Genomic DNA, 15,213 nt, shown 5'->3' on the forward strand with positions numbered 1-15,213 from the left:
CCCTGGGCTTATAACATTCTGCTTTTCTAACTAGGGTTGTAGCTTAGCAAGGAGTAGTTGTAGTAGTAATAATAATAATAATAATAATAATAATATAATACACTATGATCAGCTTCAAATCCCCATCTCCACCCAAGTTAGGACCAGGAAGGACCAGGCAATGGCTGCTGATGACTCAGCAGGTAGATCTATGGGCTCCCCATACCCTCCATCCTTAACTCACAAGGATGGTGAGGTTGCAGACACTAAAAGAGTCTATCGATCTAAAGCGGGACTCGAACCCCAGTCTGGCGATCACCGGGCAGAGACGTTACCAATAGTTCGATTTCATAGGCGACGTAAGTTAGGTCAGTTTATAATGTATTAATCTAGTAAGGTTAGGCTATGATAGGTTAGTGTGTGGCCTGGGTCCTCATTTCAGGCAAATCAGGGCTGAGGGTAAGTTAGGTTAGGCTAGGTTAGGTTAGGTTAGGTTAGGATGCATTAGTCCTATAGGACAATGCTACATTAGGTTATATTATTGTTTGCTTAGATAAAACTTCTGTATTATAGTCTGGTAGCTTTTGTATTTTTGTTGTAGTTTTAAATACCATTAAAATTTCAATAGGAATTGAAATGGTAGGCCTCCATATTTGGAAAGATAAAAAGATAAAGAATAGGCCTATATTTATGTGTTAATTTGGGGTTACAGAAATCAATAGATAATAATTTCTGATGTAAATAATACATAGTCTATTTCGAGTTATTGAATAAAATCATAAAACAAACTTGGAAATATTATTTCAGTTTTAACAATTTGTAAAATGGATCAGATAAGTAAGTTTTTCTATATAGGCTTTAGTGTGTAGGCCTAAGTGTGTGTGATTTGAACCATAATGTGTATGTGTATATGTGTGTAGCCTATTCTTAAAGCCTCAAATATATTAATATAAACACAAGGCCTTTAGGAGGTATAAAGAGGACAGAGGTTACTGTCCTGTGGTCCACACCAGGCCACTTGAAGGCCATTTTCATAGATATTCTATAGTTGGCTCCAAATAATTGTTTAAAAACATAGAAACATTATATTATATATTAGAAATATATATTAGTTTTTCTATGATAAAGTATATCCAAGTTAAACGCAAATTGAAAATGTCTTATCTATACTCACTATTCGTGGACAACATCGACAGTCACACTTGACACTACAACGGTTGAAACGTCACTGACACATATTCCTTATCAACACTGAACTCTGATAAGGGAGAGTGCCAACGCTCTAACCTTTTGCGGTTGCCAAATAGTTACTTTTATTCAGATTAAATATCCTTAATTGAGTCAATATATTACGTTAAAAATCATTAAATAACTTAGATATTATATTTATATTGTAATATCAATTCATTTGAAAGAAATATAAGAGCAAAATTATATTTCTATTCAATCGTTAAGATATAAATTTCTCGCATTATCGTACATCATTTTGACGTTTTGATACTTTTTGCGGTTGCCAAATAGTTACTTTTATTCAGATTAAATATACTTAATTAAACCAATATATTACGTTAAAAGTCATTCAATAACTTAAATATTATATTTATATTGTAATATCAATTCATTTGAAAGAAATATAAGAGTAAAATTATATTTCTATTCATTCGTTAAGATAAAAATTTCCCACATTATCGTACACCATTTTGACGTTTCGATACATCTGCTGAAAGGAGTGTCATGGGTTTTTAAATAATTGTCTTATGAAGAACTCATTATCTGATTGTATTCTATATTATATAGTATATATTGTTCATGGCGTATCTAAATTCATATTAATTTTAATACTAAAAGATCCTCAATTTCATAATTTAGTGATATTTTGATTATCAGAATTACGTCAAGAACTTTCAACGGAAGTACTCCCAAAGAAACTTAAGTTACCAAAAATCTTTTTAAACTTTTCTTTTACAATATACTACTTATAATTCTTGGAGTAATTCATCATATAAATTAATTATTCTACTTTTTAGTATTATTATAATTATGAAAAGTAATTAATTTCTCGCTAGAATAAATAATTATTAGATATTTCAAACTAAGGCAAAGTGTTTAACAGGAAACTCGTACGATAAGATAAGAAATATCCTATGTATGACGTCATAGGTTATTCATTTTGTGTCATTGTGTTAATATTCATTACTTTTTATATATTTTGTGTAATAATCTATTTACTTACTTTCCATCTTTTTACCTCAATAGAAATTTATTTAGCTAAACTAGGATCTATAAGAGTGTGTAAGCCTAGACCTATAAATTTGTACAATTATTTATAAATGTAACAATCTATTGGATCTTTTAATCAATTTACTTATTCCCCATCTTTTTACCTCTATAGAAAGTTATTCAGCTAAACAGGAGTATAGAATCTATAAGAATAAGTCGGCCTAGGCCTATAAATTTTAGCTAAACAGGACTATAGAATCTATAAAAATGTGTAAGCCTAGGCCAATAAATTTATTCAATTATTTATATATGTAATAATCTATTGGATCTTTTAATCTATTTACTTATTCCCCATCTTTTTACCTCTATGAAAAGCTATTTCGCTAAACAGGACTATAGAATCTATATGAATGTATAGGCCTAAGCCTATAAATTTGTACAATTATTTATTATATGCAATAATCTATTGGATCTTTTAATCAATTTACTTATTTTCCATCTTTTTACCTCTATGGAAAGCTATTTAGCTAAACAGGACTATAGAATCTATAAGAATAAGTCGGCCTAGGCCTATAAATTTTAGCTAAACAGGACTATAGAATCTATAAAAATGTGTAAGCCTAGGCCAATAAATTTATTCAATTATCTATATATGTAATAATCTATTGGATCTTTTAATCTATTTACTTATTCCCCATCTTTTCACCTCTATGGAAAGTTATTTAGCTAAACAGGACTATAGAATCTATAAGAATGTGTATGCCTAGGGCTATAAATTTATACATTCACATTAAAAGTTGTGGGGAAGAATAAGTCGGCCTAGGCCTATAAATTTTAGCTAAACAGGACTATAGAATCTATAAGAATGTGTAAGCCTAGACCTATAAATTTGTACAATTATTTATTATATGTAATAATCTATTGGATCTTTTAATCAATTTACTTATTTTCCATCTTTTTACCTCTATGGAAATTTATTTAGCTAAACAGGACTATAGAATCTATAAGAATAAGTCGGCCTAGGCCAATAAATTTATTCAATTATTTATATATGTAATAATCTATTGGATCTTTTAATCTATTTACCTATTTCCCATCTTTTTACCTCTATAGAAATTTATTTAGCTAAACGGGACTATAGAATCTATAAGATCTTTAAATCTATTTACTTATTTCCCATCTTTTTACCTCTATGGAAATTTATTTAGCTAAACAGGAACTATAGAATCAATAGAATGTCTAGGCCTAAGCCTATAAATTTATACATTCACAATAAAAGTTGTGGAAGAAATGATACCAACACAATCAATGTAGTATTTTATTTACAAAATACTTAAAACTATTGTACAACTTAACAATATACAACAGGCATACACAAAACTGGTTTTTTTTTATGAAGTGGGAGAAGTAAATGTGGGTATAAAAGATGCCCACAGTGTGTGGGGGGGGGGAGGAAATTATATACCCACACTAGGTAAAGGTTTACAGATAAGAAGGTTCTGGTAATACTGAGGAAGTTGAGACAAAAAAAAAACACTGAAACTGACCAAAAGTCTCTGTGATAAAAAAAAAGTATTATAAGAATTATTTTTCAAGTCTCATAGACTTATAGTGACTGGGGACTTTTAGACTGCCAGTCTACATTTATTTTAGACTGTGACTATGCAGTGGGTCAAATTTGGCTTATGTTAGACCTATGATTTTGGTATCAACTTTTGTCATTCATTTCAAAGTGTGAAAATTTGATATTACTAAATTTGATGACAGGAATAAAAGTAGAAAATTTTGATAAAGCTATCAAAGGTACAAAATTTTGATAAAATTGACCAAAAGTATGAAAATTTGATAAAACTACCAAGAGTTGGACAATTTGATAAGATTAATAAAAATATAGAAATTTTGTAGAATAGGCTGAAAATGTCCATTATAAAGGCCATATAAAACGCCCGGACGCCTCTCGATAGGTATCGCGAAGTTGATTTCGAGACGACTTTTGAATAAATAATTGTCGCTCCTTCACTCGATGCGTTTAATGAGAAAAAAACTGGCATAGAGAAGTCTCCAAGTTGTCCAGGTTTAACTAAAAAAAAGACTTGAAAAAAAAACAAGAAATAAAACTGGTTTAAGGCACAGTCTGTAGATTATTTTGGTATTTAAAAGAAAACGGTACTGGTTAACACTGTATAAAATCCATATGCGAATAATATAGGACATTATTTTTATAAAAAAATCACATTTATTTTCTCAATCCAAGGCCGCGGAGAGTTCTTAGGTCTAGGTCCCCGTAGTAGTCCTCGCTGTGTGGAGAGAAAACGGAAGAAGAAGATTAGAACGTAAACAAAACAGGAGCATCGAATATCACTTAATAATGTGTCGGCTGTGATGGCAATTCTTACAACTTTGAAATGCTACAATTAGACTATTATTTCACTGCCGTGTGAGCAAGGGCTAAATCTATATCAGAAATAGACACGAGGAAAGAAGAAAGTTATGTTATGAGACATGCGCAAGACGAAATCAGAGAACGTACAAGTTTTTAGTCACAAAGGTAAAAATGAACACAGAAGTTTGATGAGAAGACAAATGTAAATATGACAACATGATGGAATGAATGGCAAATGCATTTGATACGGGCAGTTGTAGAGTAAGTATTACGGAAAACAGCAATTTAAGTTCTCCGATAAGGAGGAAACAGTCTCGGTCAAATTCATCCGAGGAGGACAAGTCCTGGTCAGGGGACTTTATATGGATCTCAGTCGCACCTACTGCTGGGAACGGGCGGATTCTTTTCGCTCCTTATTCCTGGAACACTTCTTCTTCTGCTACGTCAACCGTCTGGGGCTGGGCGGGCGCAGAGGGGCGGCGAGGTCTAGGCGCGGCTGGGGCGGCTGCGCTTCCGCTCTGGTCGTCCTGCGCACCAATGTTCCCCAGCACGAGTTGACTTCTCCTCAGGGCGTTCAGGTCCAGATCACCGTAGTAGTCAGAACTAAGAAAGTCATAGAGTCGGTTGTTGAGACGTGGTGTGGAGGAACAGGTGGGTGGGGATTTTGTGGAGGAGTGAATTTGGGTATACAGATTTCCCTCACAAGAGGGTTCACCCTGTTTGAAGGGTGACCCAAGTGAGAGGGTCATTGGATTTCTCACAGAAGGGTCCTAGGTTCCAAGTGTGAGAATCCACAAAATCTGTCTGATTTTTCTAAATGGGATGCTAACATCCAGCACGTCCTCCAGCCTTTTATCAATAGCGGGTCGTGATGGTGCATCACGTATTCCTGGACCCTGTTTTACCATCGAGGTATCTCTGTCTCTCCCTCTCACTCACACACACATACAACAGAAACATATATATAACAACTATGTTTGTCTGAAAACTTTCTCATCAGGGATCTTGGATTGGTCTCTTTCTCGCTACTTTTTCTCTGTTACTCTCTCCAGGTGAAACAGAGTCCAGGAAACGTGCAGCCACTCGGATAACCATAAATGAGCAAACCAGAAGGAAGAAGTAGTTAATTGATTCTGTTTTTCATGCTCATATCTTCCCATGCTTTCATGTACAATGCTAAACATCTAGAATTGCTTTGACTAAGACTATAACTCAAGAATATCTGAATCACTTCCGTAACCTTGGCCATCTAAGTAAGAGACAATCAATTCTAGTATTTACATGCAAGAGAAAAATGTCGCGAAGCAACAGTAATAACAGCCGGGTGGAGCTGATAGCAATGTGACTGACACAACAGTGTAGGGATCCCATCGCTATTAGATCAGACCTTCCGCATTGCTCGGGGGGAGCTGATAGCAATGTGACTGACACAACAGTGTAGGAATCCCATCGCTATTAGATCACACCTTCCGCATTACTCTTGCTCGGCAACAACAGAAATGACACGACTGGTCCAGTAACAATATAGGAACAAGTAAAGTTCATGTGGCCATCAGTGATTGCTTAGATGAGTTATTCATGATCAGAATGATATATATGCTAAGGTGAACTTTGACGTAAAGAAAGAGTGAGTGAATATAGTAAACAATAGTTCCATGCATGTTACTTTCTCCGAAGAGATTGACTTGGAAAGTTAGGACATATAGACACAAACTATAAAGAAACATATATAACAAGAACACGAATATTATTGAGTGAAAGAACAGTTCCCCCCATTCCTCTCTCTAGCCCAGAAATATGGATATTATTCTCGCATGCCTCCTGTGGAGTTTGGAAAATGGGACAACAATTATACCCAACAGCAAAAACGTAGGTTTCTAAGAATGAGATCTAAGATGCTTACCATCCGGGAACATTCTCGGGATCGGCGCACTGACCGAAACCGTCCTCTTGTCCGATCTGGAAGACCGTGCCGATGGGGCATCCGTATTCGCGGGGAACGCCGTCCAAACAGACGAAGTATTGACGGCAGTCATCGGGATGGGCGTGGCGAGAGAAGGAGCCAGTGGCGGCAAGTTGACCCGGAGCGGGGCACTGGATTGTCTGTTCCATGGCATCTGGAAACGTAAGAGAAGAGCTAAATAAAAAGAAAAAGTTTGTTTTGTTGTAGATAATCAAGAACTCATTCGAGCTTCACTTTAGCAGAAATCTTCTTAGGCCCCAACCAACCTCTCTGTGTCTTGCATTCAGCAATGTTGTCCATCCAGTTGCAGACGCGGGACTTCCTGTCGTAAGCAAGACCTGGGGCACAGGCGTATCGGGAAGCTTCGCCGTCCCAGCAAGACCAGAAGACAGCGCAGTCGTCGGGGTCAGGGAAGATACCGTAGAGGTTTGGGCAGTGAGGAGTAGAGATAGCGGGTTCTGCGTATTGCAAGGAGATGAATAGTAACCTTATTAGAAATTGCAATAACTGAATACAGAAAATATAGCCAGTTTCATTTCCATATTATTCACTATTCCCATGTCACATCAAACACCTTGTTAACAGATTACATGACTGATGTATGGTAAATATGTAATAGTTGTAATGGTGTTCACAAGCATGCAAGAAAATAAGTGTCTAAAAAATGCAGACTTATGAAGATAGGATCATGCATCAGGATGTCTTATTATAGTATTCCAGAGAGAATTCCAGCCTCTCTCTAGCCTTCGCCCTTTGCCCTACCAAGCTCAGTGCGATCGCCACACTCGACAGTGAAGAGATAGTTGCAGTGCTCCCTCGTGTCGTTCCTGTCGTCGAAGGCTAAGCCGTTGCCGCAGAGCTTGAAGGAGGGCACTCCGTCCTTGCAGCTCCAGTAGGCGTCGCACTGCGTCTCGTGCGGGAAGAAACCGTTGTCTTTCGGGCAGACAAAGTCTTCATAGATGAAGTCATCTTCCTGTGCCAATCCTGCATGTGTTCCAGAGCCACCACCAGACATTAGAAACATGATACTAATTGTGCAGTTAATAGAAACAGGATTAGAATTATTATTTTTCTAAGTTCTATAAAAGGAAAGAGTAGGAGACAGTGTGTAAATCTTATAACCTGTTACCCAGTAGTTTTTGCCATAGCCTATAGTTCTATGGATAGATCAGAACGACTAAGAGATAAGGTTTTCTTGTTGTTATACGGTAATGGGATTTGACCTTTGTCATAACCAGGGAACCATTTCCAGTTTAGTACAAGAAAAAAGTGTGACAACACCGTCCAATGGGATCGCCCCTTCACCTCCGTCTCGTAGAGTGTATCTGTACATCGATGCAGGTGAAGATGGTACACAGAGTGTAAAGACAACACATATGACTGAAATAAGGAGTAACCCAACCACCAGTTTTGCATAATACATTATGTTTTCTTCTTTGTTCTGATCCTTTGTCAATGTTGTTTCCCAAATTTTGTATTACCATTTCCATCACCAAATAAAACAGATCCATAGAGTAAAACCCTTGTTATACCCCCGAACTACATTCTAAGCTCGCTCCTTCGTTTTCCGTGCGAGAGACTAAGTTTGCTTTAGTCGGCAAGGAGTATTTGACAGTGTATGGGATGGACTCAGTGTTGTTTGTGAGACCATGTTTTAGTGGGTAACCAGCCATTGTATTCGTGTTAATTCGGTCATTTCGTACCCAGCTGAGGCCGAGTGCTACAGTCAACGTTGTGACTGTAGTCGCAGTTCTCCCTCAAGTACTCCGAGTCGGAGTTATCGAAGGCGAGCCCATTCCCGCAGGTCTTCAGGGGTGGCAACGCCTGCCTCGCAGGAGTAATATTTGTCGCAGGACGTGTCGTGAGGGTAGAAGCCGAACTCATGCGGGCATTGCCAGTTGCCGGCACCACCGGGAGAAACTGACGACTCTTGCGCTCCTGATCATGCCAAAGGCAACGCGTTTGATACGGGAGGGATAAAAAAAAAGAGAAGAGAGGTTAATTATCAAACAGAAACATGCCTGCAAAACTACATTGGTAAGTACATAGTCTTTTGAAATTTCCTTTGCAGTGAGCCACTGCTATTTATAAAGCTTTAAAATAAGGAAAATAAAATACTGCCACCACTAAAACCTGGAAAATAAGCACAAATATTTAGTTTAAATACTTTAGTTCCTACCTACTAAGCAGATACTGAGCCCAAGTTACCTATGGAAGTTAGAATGTACTTCCATATACTGGAATTCAATTTGCCAAAACTCTACTGTACCTCATGACAAAGCAAGTTCAAACATCTGTAATAAAAAATCTAAACTTTCAAATTCGTGGTAGCAAATGAAAGCACTGAATACACATGCATTTAGAAAGCATGATCACGCTTGGTTTAAAGCACGTAGGCTTTCGTTTATATTTCAAAATAATCCAAGCATCTGAAGAGCCTCAAATAAGTTGATTATTGGGTTAACACGCTTCCCTTCCTTAAATGCCAAGACTTACTGAGCCTTGCAAACAACTTTAGCAGGCTGGTACAAGCAACAATGGGTTAATATGGTTGAAAGCAATATGAAAGATTATGTAAGACTTGAAGTTGAAGACATCAGGAAATTATGGAGGCATGAGAAGTTTTGAAAGCAATGTTATACTGATAGATTATCTGAAAGCATAAAACTGGAGAAATTGTAATCAAAATTGTTAGTTATTATTAACCTGGAGCATTAGGAGCAATTTTGAGTAATTTTTCTGTAAAATGGTTAACAAAAAAGCAGGTTACTTGCATATCCTACCATATACATTTACTGTAGAAGCATGAATATGTTGCAAAAGCGGAAATCATTAAATGTTATTTGCAGTCTACTTTCAAATAATTCCTAAGGGTTATAACCATAACCAAAGAAACCTCAGGAAATGTTGAACAATTAGATAATCAGCGGATATGACTTTGATGGTTAGGCACTAGACTGGTCTATTAGGCCGTACCACTCAGATAGACAGCTTCTTTCTAAGGGTTTATGCCCTGTATTGTCTATAATGACTTCTTTCTGCTGTCATTCCCTCTGGATACCCTCTGTCTAGTATCAGGAACTTCCAGTTGGTAGCTACCACTTCTAGAAGGCCAGTAGTCATCCATACCCTTTCTCCAAACTGGACTCTTTTCATTGCCATTGTGAACACCCTCTGGAACTTTCAGTTGGTAACTAGCCCTTCTAGAAGTCCAGTACTCATCCATACCCTTTCTCCAAACTGGACTCTTCTCATTGCCATTGTGAACACCCTCTGTCCAGTATCTGGAACTTCCAATTGGTAGCTTCTAATTCTAGAAGGCCAATTATCCTCCATACCCTTTCTCCAAACTGGACTCTTCTCATTTCCATTGTGAACACCCTCTGTCCAGTATTTGGAACTTTCAGTCGGTAACTAGCCCTTCTAGAAGGCCAGTTATCATCCATATCTTTTCTCCAAACTTAACTTTTCACTGGCATTTACTCTGGATACACTATCCAGTATCTGAAACTTTCAATTGGTAGCTAATAGTTCTAGAAGGCCCAGTTCTCACCCATACCCTACCTCCAAACCTGACCCCTCTCACTGTCATTTCTTATAAATACACTGTCCAGTATTTGCAACGTCCCAGCCCACATAGCACTTACATCCACCACTTCTAGAACACCCATCTTCATCAATATCCTTTCTCCAAACCTAAACCTTCCCCTGGGCAGCCACCCTGCCACTTAAAACCACAGCGCCATTAACATTGGCCACATAGAAAATGAAAACCACTCGCCTTTTATCTGGTCTCCTGGTTTCTTTTTCTAAACCACAAATGGAACGCGGCGTGGCCATGTTAAGTGAGAGAGACGGGGGTGAATAGCCTACATGTAGGACAAGGCCTTGAAAATGTCTGCGAACAGCAGATGTTGGGGGGAAATAGAAAATGGACATCCAATGCAGTCTGTCTGTTGTTGTGATTTTATTTGCGAGAAGAATGACAGATGGTAGACTGGTCTGACGGTTCGAAATCTTGTTTGTTGTCGAGATGAGACTTTCTTAATTGTTTTTTTGTGGGAGTAAGTGGCTTTTTGAGTTTGTTTTCTATTGAGAGAGAGAGAGAGAGAGAGAGAGAGAGAGAGAGAGGGGAGGGAGAGAGAGAGAGAGAGGGAGAGAGAGAGAGAGAGAGAGGAGGGAGAGCATCTGTTCTAGCCATTTGTCAGTGCAAATTTACAGGACAGGCAAGTTACTGAGAGAGAGAGAGAGAGAGAGAGAGAGAGAGAGAGAGAGAGAGAGCATCTGTTCTAGCCATTTGTCAGTGCAAATTTACAGTACAGGCAAGTTACTGAGAGAGAGAGAGAGAGAGAGAGAGAGAGAGAGAGAGAGAGAGAGAGAGAGAGAGAGAGAGAGAGGACACCTGTTCTAGCCATGTGTCAGTGCAAATTTACAGTACAGGCAAGTTACTGAGAGAGAGAGAGAGAGAGAGAGAGAGAGAGGAGAGAGAGAGGAGAGAGAGAGAGAGAGGGAGGAGAGAGAGAGAGGACACCTGTTCTAGCCATTTGTCAGTGCAAATTTACAGCACAGACAAGTTACTTAGAGAGAGAGAGAGAGAGAGAGAGAGAGAGAGAGAGAGAGAGAGAGAGAGAGAGGAGAGAGAGAGAGAGAGAGAGAGGACACCTGTTCTAGCCATTTGTCAGAGCAAATTTACAGTACAGACAAGTTACTGAGAGAGAGAGAGAGAGAGAGAGAGAGAGAGAGAGAGAGAGAGGAGAGAGAGAGAGAGAGAGAGAGAGAGAGAGAGAGCATCTGTTCTAGCCATTTGTCAGTGCAAATTTACAGTTCAGGCAAGTCACTGAAGAAGTGAAGACGTGAAGACATAATTACTTCAACCAAGCTTCGACTCTCCACCGATTTAGAAACTTTACAAGAGATATCACAGACAATAACATGACCTTTCTTTAACAACGCCTGACCCTTCTTCACCTCGCTCTTTACGACATGACCTGACCTGGAGGTCAGCTATACAAAGATACGAAGTGGAGAGAACGAGAACTTATGTTTCCGGCACGATAGTTAATTTATTCCAGGCAATGTTATGTTGCCATTTTGGCGTCAGAAGAGTCGATTCTGTCGCCAGTGGCCGTGACCCCAAGATGGTGGATGACCTGGAGGTCAGCTTCGCAACAAAGATACGAAGTGGAGAGAACGAGAACTTATGTTTCCGGCACGATAGTTAATTTTTTCCTGGCAATGTTATGTTGCCATTTTGACGCCAGAACAGTCGATTCTGGTGCCAGTGGTTGAGCCATTTTGACGCCAGAAAAGTTAACTCTGGTGCCAGTGTCCGTGACCCCAAGATGGTTGAGGGGTTGAAGAAATTTTCCAGCGAACAATAGACCGATGGATGATCAACTTCAAGGAAGAATGGAAAGTTAAACGTATCTGTTTAAACCATTTTTTATATATATATCTTACAACAAGGCCGGACCTCATGCGTCATAAATATCTTGTTTATTTATTTTTTTCGTTTTTATTAATCTTTTCGCATATATATGTCGTTGTTTTCTTTTCTGAGGTAACTTAAAAGAAAGTAGAGATTAGAATTTAAAGTACTTTTCAGATTTGTCTGAAGTAGGCTTCACTTATTTAAGTAATTTCAAGATTTTCATTTAAGAAGGCCCCACTTATTTAAGTGAATTCAAAATTTTCATTTAGTAGGTCCCACTTATTTAAGTAATTTTAATATTATTTCAAAAGGTCCTACTTATTTAAGTAATTTTTAAGATTTTCATTTAGTAGGTTCTACTTATTTAAGTAATATTAAGATGTTCAATTCTTTAAGTAGGTTTCCCTGTTTATAAGTAACTTACTTATAAAGCCATACTCTTTAGTGAAAGAAAATAAAGTAGGAAACAAACAGAATACAATAAGAGACAATAAAAAGGGGGCAGACCAACTTGTTCATCTTATTACTAACTTAATAATTCTTCTACAATATATCATTATCGTCATCTACGCCTATTGACGCAAAGGGCCTCGGTTAGATTTCACCAGTCGTCTCTACCTTGAGCTTTTAAATCAATACTTCTCCATTCATCATCCTACTTCGCGCTTCATAGTCCTCAGCCATGTAGGCCTGGGTCTTCCAACTCTTATAGTGCCTTGTGGAGCCCAGCTAAACGTTTGGTGAACTAATCTCTCTTGGGGAATGCGAAGAGCATGTCCAAACCATCTCCATCTACCCCTCATTTGATATCATCCACATATGGCACTTGAGTAATCTCTCTTATAGTTCTCCATTTATCATCATTTACCTTAGACTTCATAGCCCTCAGCCATGTAGAGCTGGGTCTTCCAACTCTTCTAGCGCCTTGTGAAACCTAGCTGAAAATTCGGTGAACTAATCTCTCTTGGGGAGTGCGAAGAGCATGCCCAAACCATCTCCATCTACCCCTCATTTGATATCATCCACATGTGGCCCTCGAGTAATCTCTCTTATAGTCTCATTTCTAATCCTGTCCTGCCATTTAACTCCCAATATCCTTCTAAGGACCTTTGTTCTCATATCTACTAAATCTATTGGAGATTGTTTCATTGTCATACCAGGACCAACAATATGAATTCCTCCGGACATAATGGGGTTTAAGCAATCAGGAAACTTGGAGACAGACCGTAGGGGTCTGGGGGAGAGCGGCAGGGGGCCCCTAGGAGAAATTTTAAGTCTTTAAGCATCTGTTGGATGAGAGAGAAAGTGGCCACAGAGATTGGCTTAGCGGATAAGTGAAAATTGTTTTTTTTTATTCTGTCTTTGTAAAGGGAAATTTTAAGATATTTCTTTTTGTTATGTGATTATTTCTGGTAATTTACCTTGATGGGATATATATATATATATATATATATATATATATATATATATATATATATATATATATGTATATAAATGTATATATATATATATATATATATATATATATATATTTATATTCATATATATATATATATATATATATATATATATATATATATATATACATATATATATATGTATATATATATAGGTATATATATATGAATATAAATATATATATATATATATATATATATATATATATATATATATATATATATATATATACATATATATATATGTATATATATGAACATTTATATATATATATATATATATATATATATATATATATATATATATATATATATATATATACAGTACATGAGAGAGAGAGAGAGAGAGAGAGAGAGAGAGAGAGAGAGAGAGGAGAGAGTTCTATAAACACAAAATAAAAGATAATATATATATATATATATATATATATATATATATATATATATATATATATATATATATATATATATATATATATATATTTTCAGACTTTACCAACACCTAAATTAAGCATCAACTGGTCTAAACTAAACACATACACTTAAAAGAAAAGTGTAAAGTAAAAGAACTACTTTTCCGAACGTGACTTAAAGTAAGCGGGAAAAGTATTTTTTAATCATTTTTTTCGTAAGTAAAGACCGAAGCGTGAGTGAAAGAATTACTAAAGAAAACATAAAAATTCGCCGCTCGACATCGTGAGCGAAGTCTTCCGTAAAAGATCGTTCGTGAGACGGGTGAATCACGTATTGGATTACGTGTGGCTTCTAAAGGCGAAACTATTTGGGAAGTGAGTGAGAGTTAGGGGGACTTTAGTGAGTAGCTAGTTGGGTGTATTCTTCCGCCAAAGGGGCTGATTTTAGATACATATACTCATGCTAGCAGGGCCTGAGGGGCTTATTTTGCAATGTAGGTGAGAACGTACACACATACATACATACATACACACACATACACACACACATTATTATCACTAGCTAAACTACAGCCATAGTTGGAAAAAGCTATAAGCTCTCCTACTCTTTAGCCAAAGGGGCTGATTTTAGGTACATATACTCATGCTAGCAGGGCCTGAGGGGCTTATTTTGCAATGTAGGGGAGAACGTACACACTTACATACACACACACACACACACAATTATTATTACTAGTTAAACTACAGCCATAGTTGAAAAAGCTAAAAGCTCTCCTACTCTTCAGCCAAAGGGGCTGATTTTAGGTACATATACTCATGCTAGCAGGGCCTGGGGGCTTATTTTGCAATGTAGGTGAACGTACACACACACACACACACACACACACACACACACACACACACACACACACACACACATATTATTATTACTAGCTAAACTACAACCATAGTTGGAAAAGCTAAAATCTCTCTCTTACTGTAAATGCCTTAACGTGGTGAAAGGGTTTCTGTATCGCCATGATCAGCAAAGCTGTACTAGTCAGATCCATAGCGTATCTATACTAGGTTGGTTTGCTGTGAGCGATCAGATGAGAGTCTCCCACCATCATCAATATTCAGTGACCAGCGTGGTGATGAAAACTAGCAAAACCCCAGACATGAATAAGGACATGTCTGAGGCCTTTGTCTTGCAGTTGACTAGAAACGAAAGTTCCCCAATACAGCGTTTCTAAGTAAACTTTTCACTATAATCATAAAGTCATAAGTATATTCTATTCTTTAAGTAAATCTAAGTAACACTTAACAAATAGAATCTATTTATATTCCATTTCAATCCGCTATCAACGACGAAGGCCTCTGAACCATGA

General features: G+C 37.3%; 2 protein-coding genes across 4 annotated transcripts in view; both read right to left on the minus strand.

The window, feature by feature from the left end:
• LOC137636840 (furin-like protease kpc-1) overlaps nucleotides 1-1,246 on the minus strand; it is a 25,897-nt gene extending 24,651 nt beyond the window's left edge. Inside the window, exon 1 of the mRNA XM_068369202.1 lies at nucleotides 1,154-1,246. The gene's annotated coding sequence lies outside the window, so the exon portion shown is untranslated. The remainder of the gene's footprint in view (nucleotides 1-1,153) is intronic.
• Nucleotides 1,247-3,503: 2,257 nt separating this feature from the next.
• Nucleotides 3,504-7,584, minus strand: LOC137636836 (protein obstructor-E-like). Of its 3 annotated transcripts, none has more exons than XM_068369187.1 (5): nucleotides 7,308-7,584; nucleotides 6,812-7,003; nucleotides 6,486-6,699; nucleotides 4,966-5,185; nucleotides 3,504-4,496 (listed from the first exon to the last, which is right to left on the minus strand). In XM_068369187.1, the coding sequence occupies exons 1-4, from the start codon at nucleotides 7,567-7,569 to the stop codon at nucleotides 4,996-4,998; spliced, it is 858 nt and encodes a 285-aa protein (XP_068225288.1). In that variant the 5' UTR covers nucleotides 7,570-7,584; the 3' UTR covers nucleotides 3,504-4,496; nucleotides 4,966-4,995. The 3 variants fall into 3 exon arrangements, with proteins under 3 accessions (XP_068225288.1, XP_068225287.1, XP_068225289.1); XM_068369186.1 differs by having other exon boundaries at nucleotides 4,962-5,185; XM_068369188.1 differs by lacking the exon at nucleotides 4,966-5,185.
• Between the last annotated feature and the right edge of the window lie 7,629 nt (nucleotides 7,585-15,213).

The sequence above is a fragment of the Palaemon carinicauda genome, unplaced genomic scaffold (assembly GCF_036898095.1).
Source record: "Palaemon carinicauda isolate YSFRI2023 unplaced genomic scaffold, ASM3689809v2 scaffold402, whole genome shotgun sequence".
Lineage (NCBI taxonomy): Eukaryota > Metazoa > Arthropoda > Malacostraca > Decapoda > Palaemonidae > Palaemon > Palaemon carinicauda.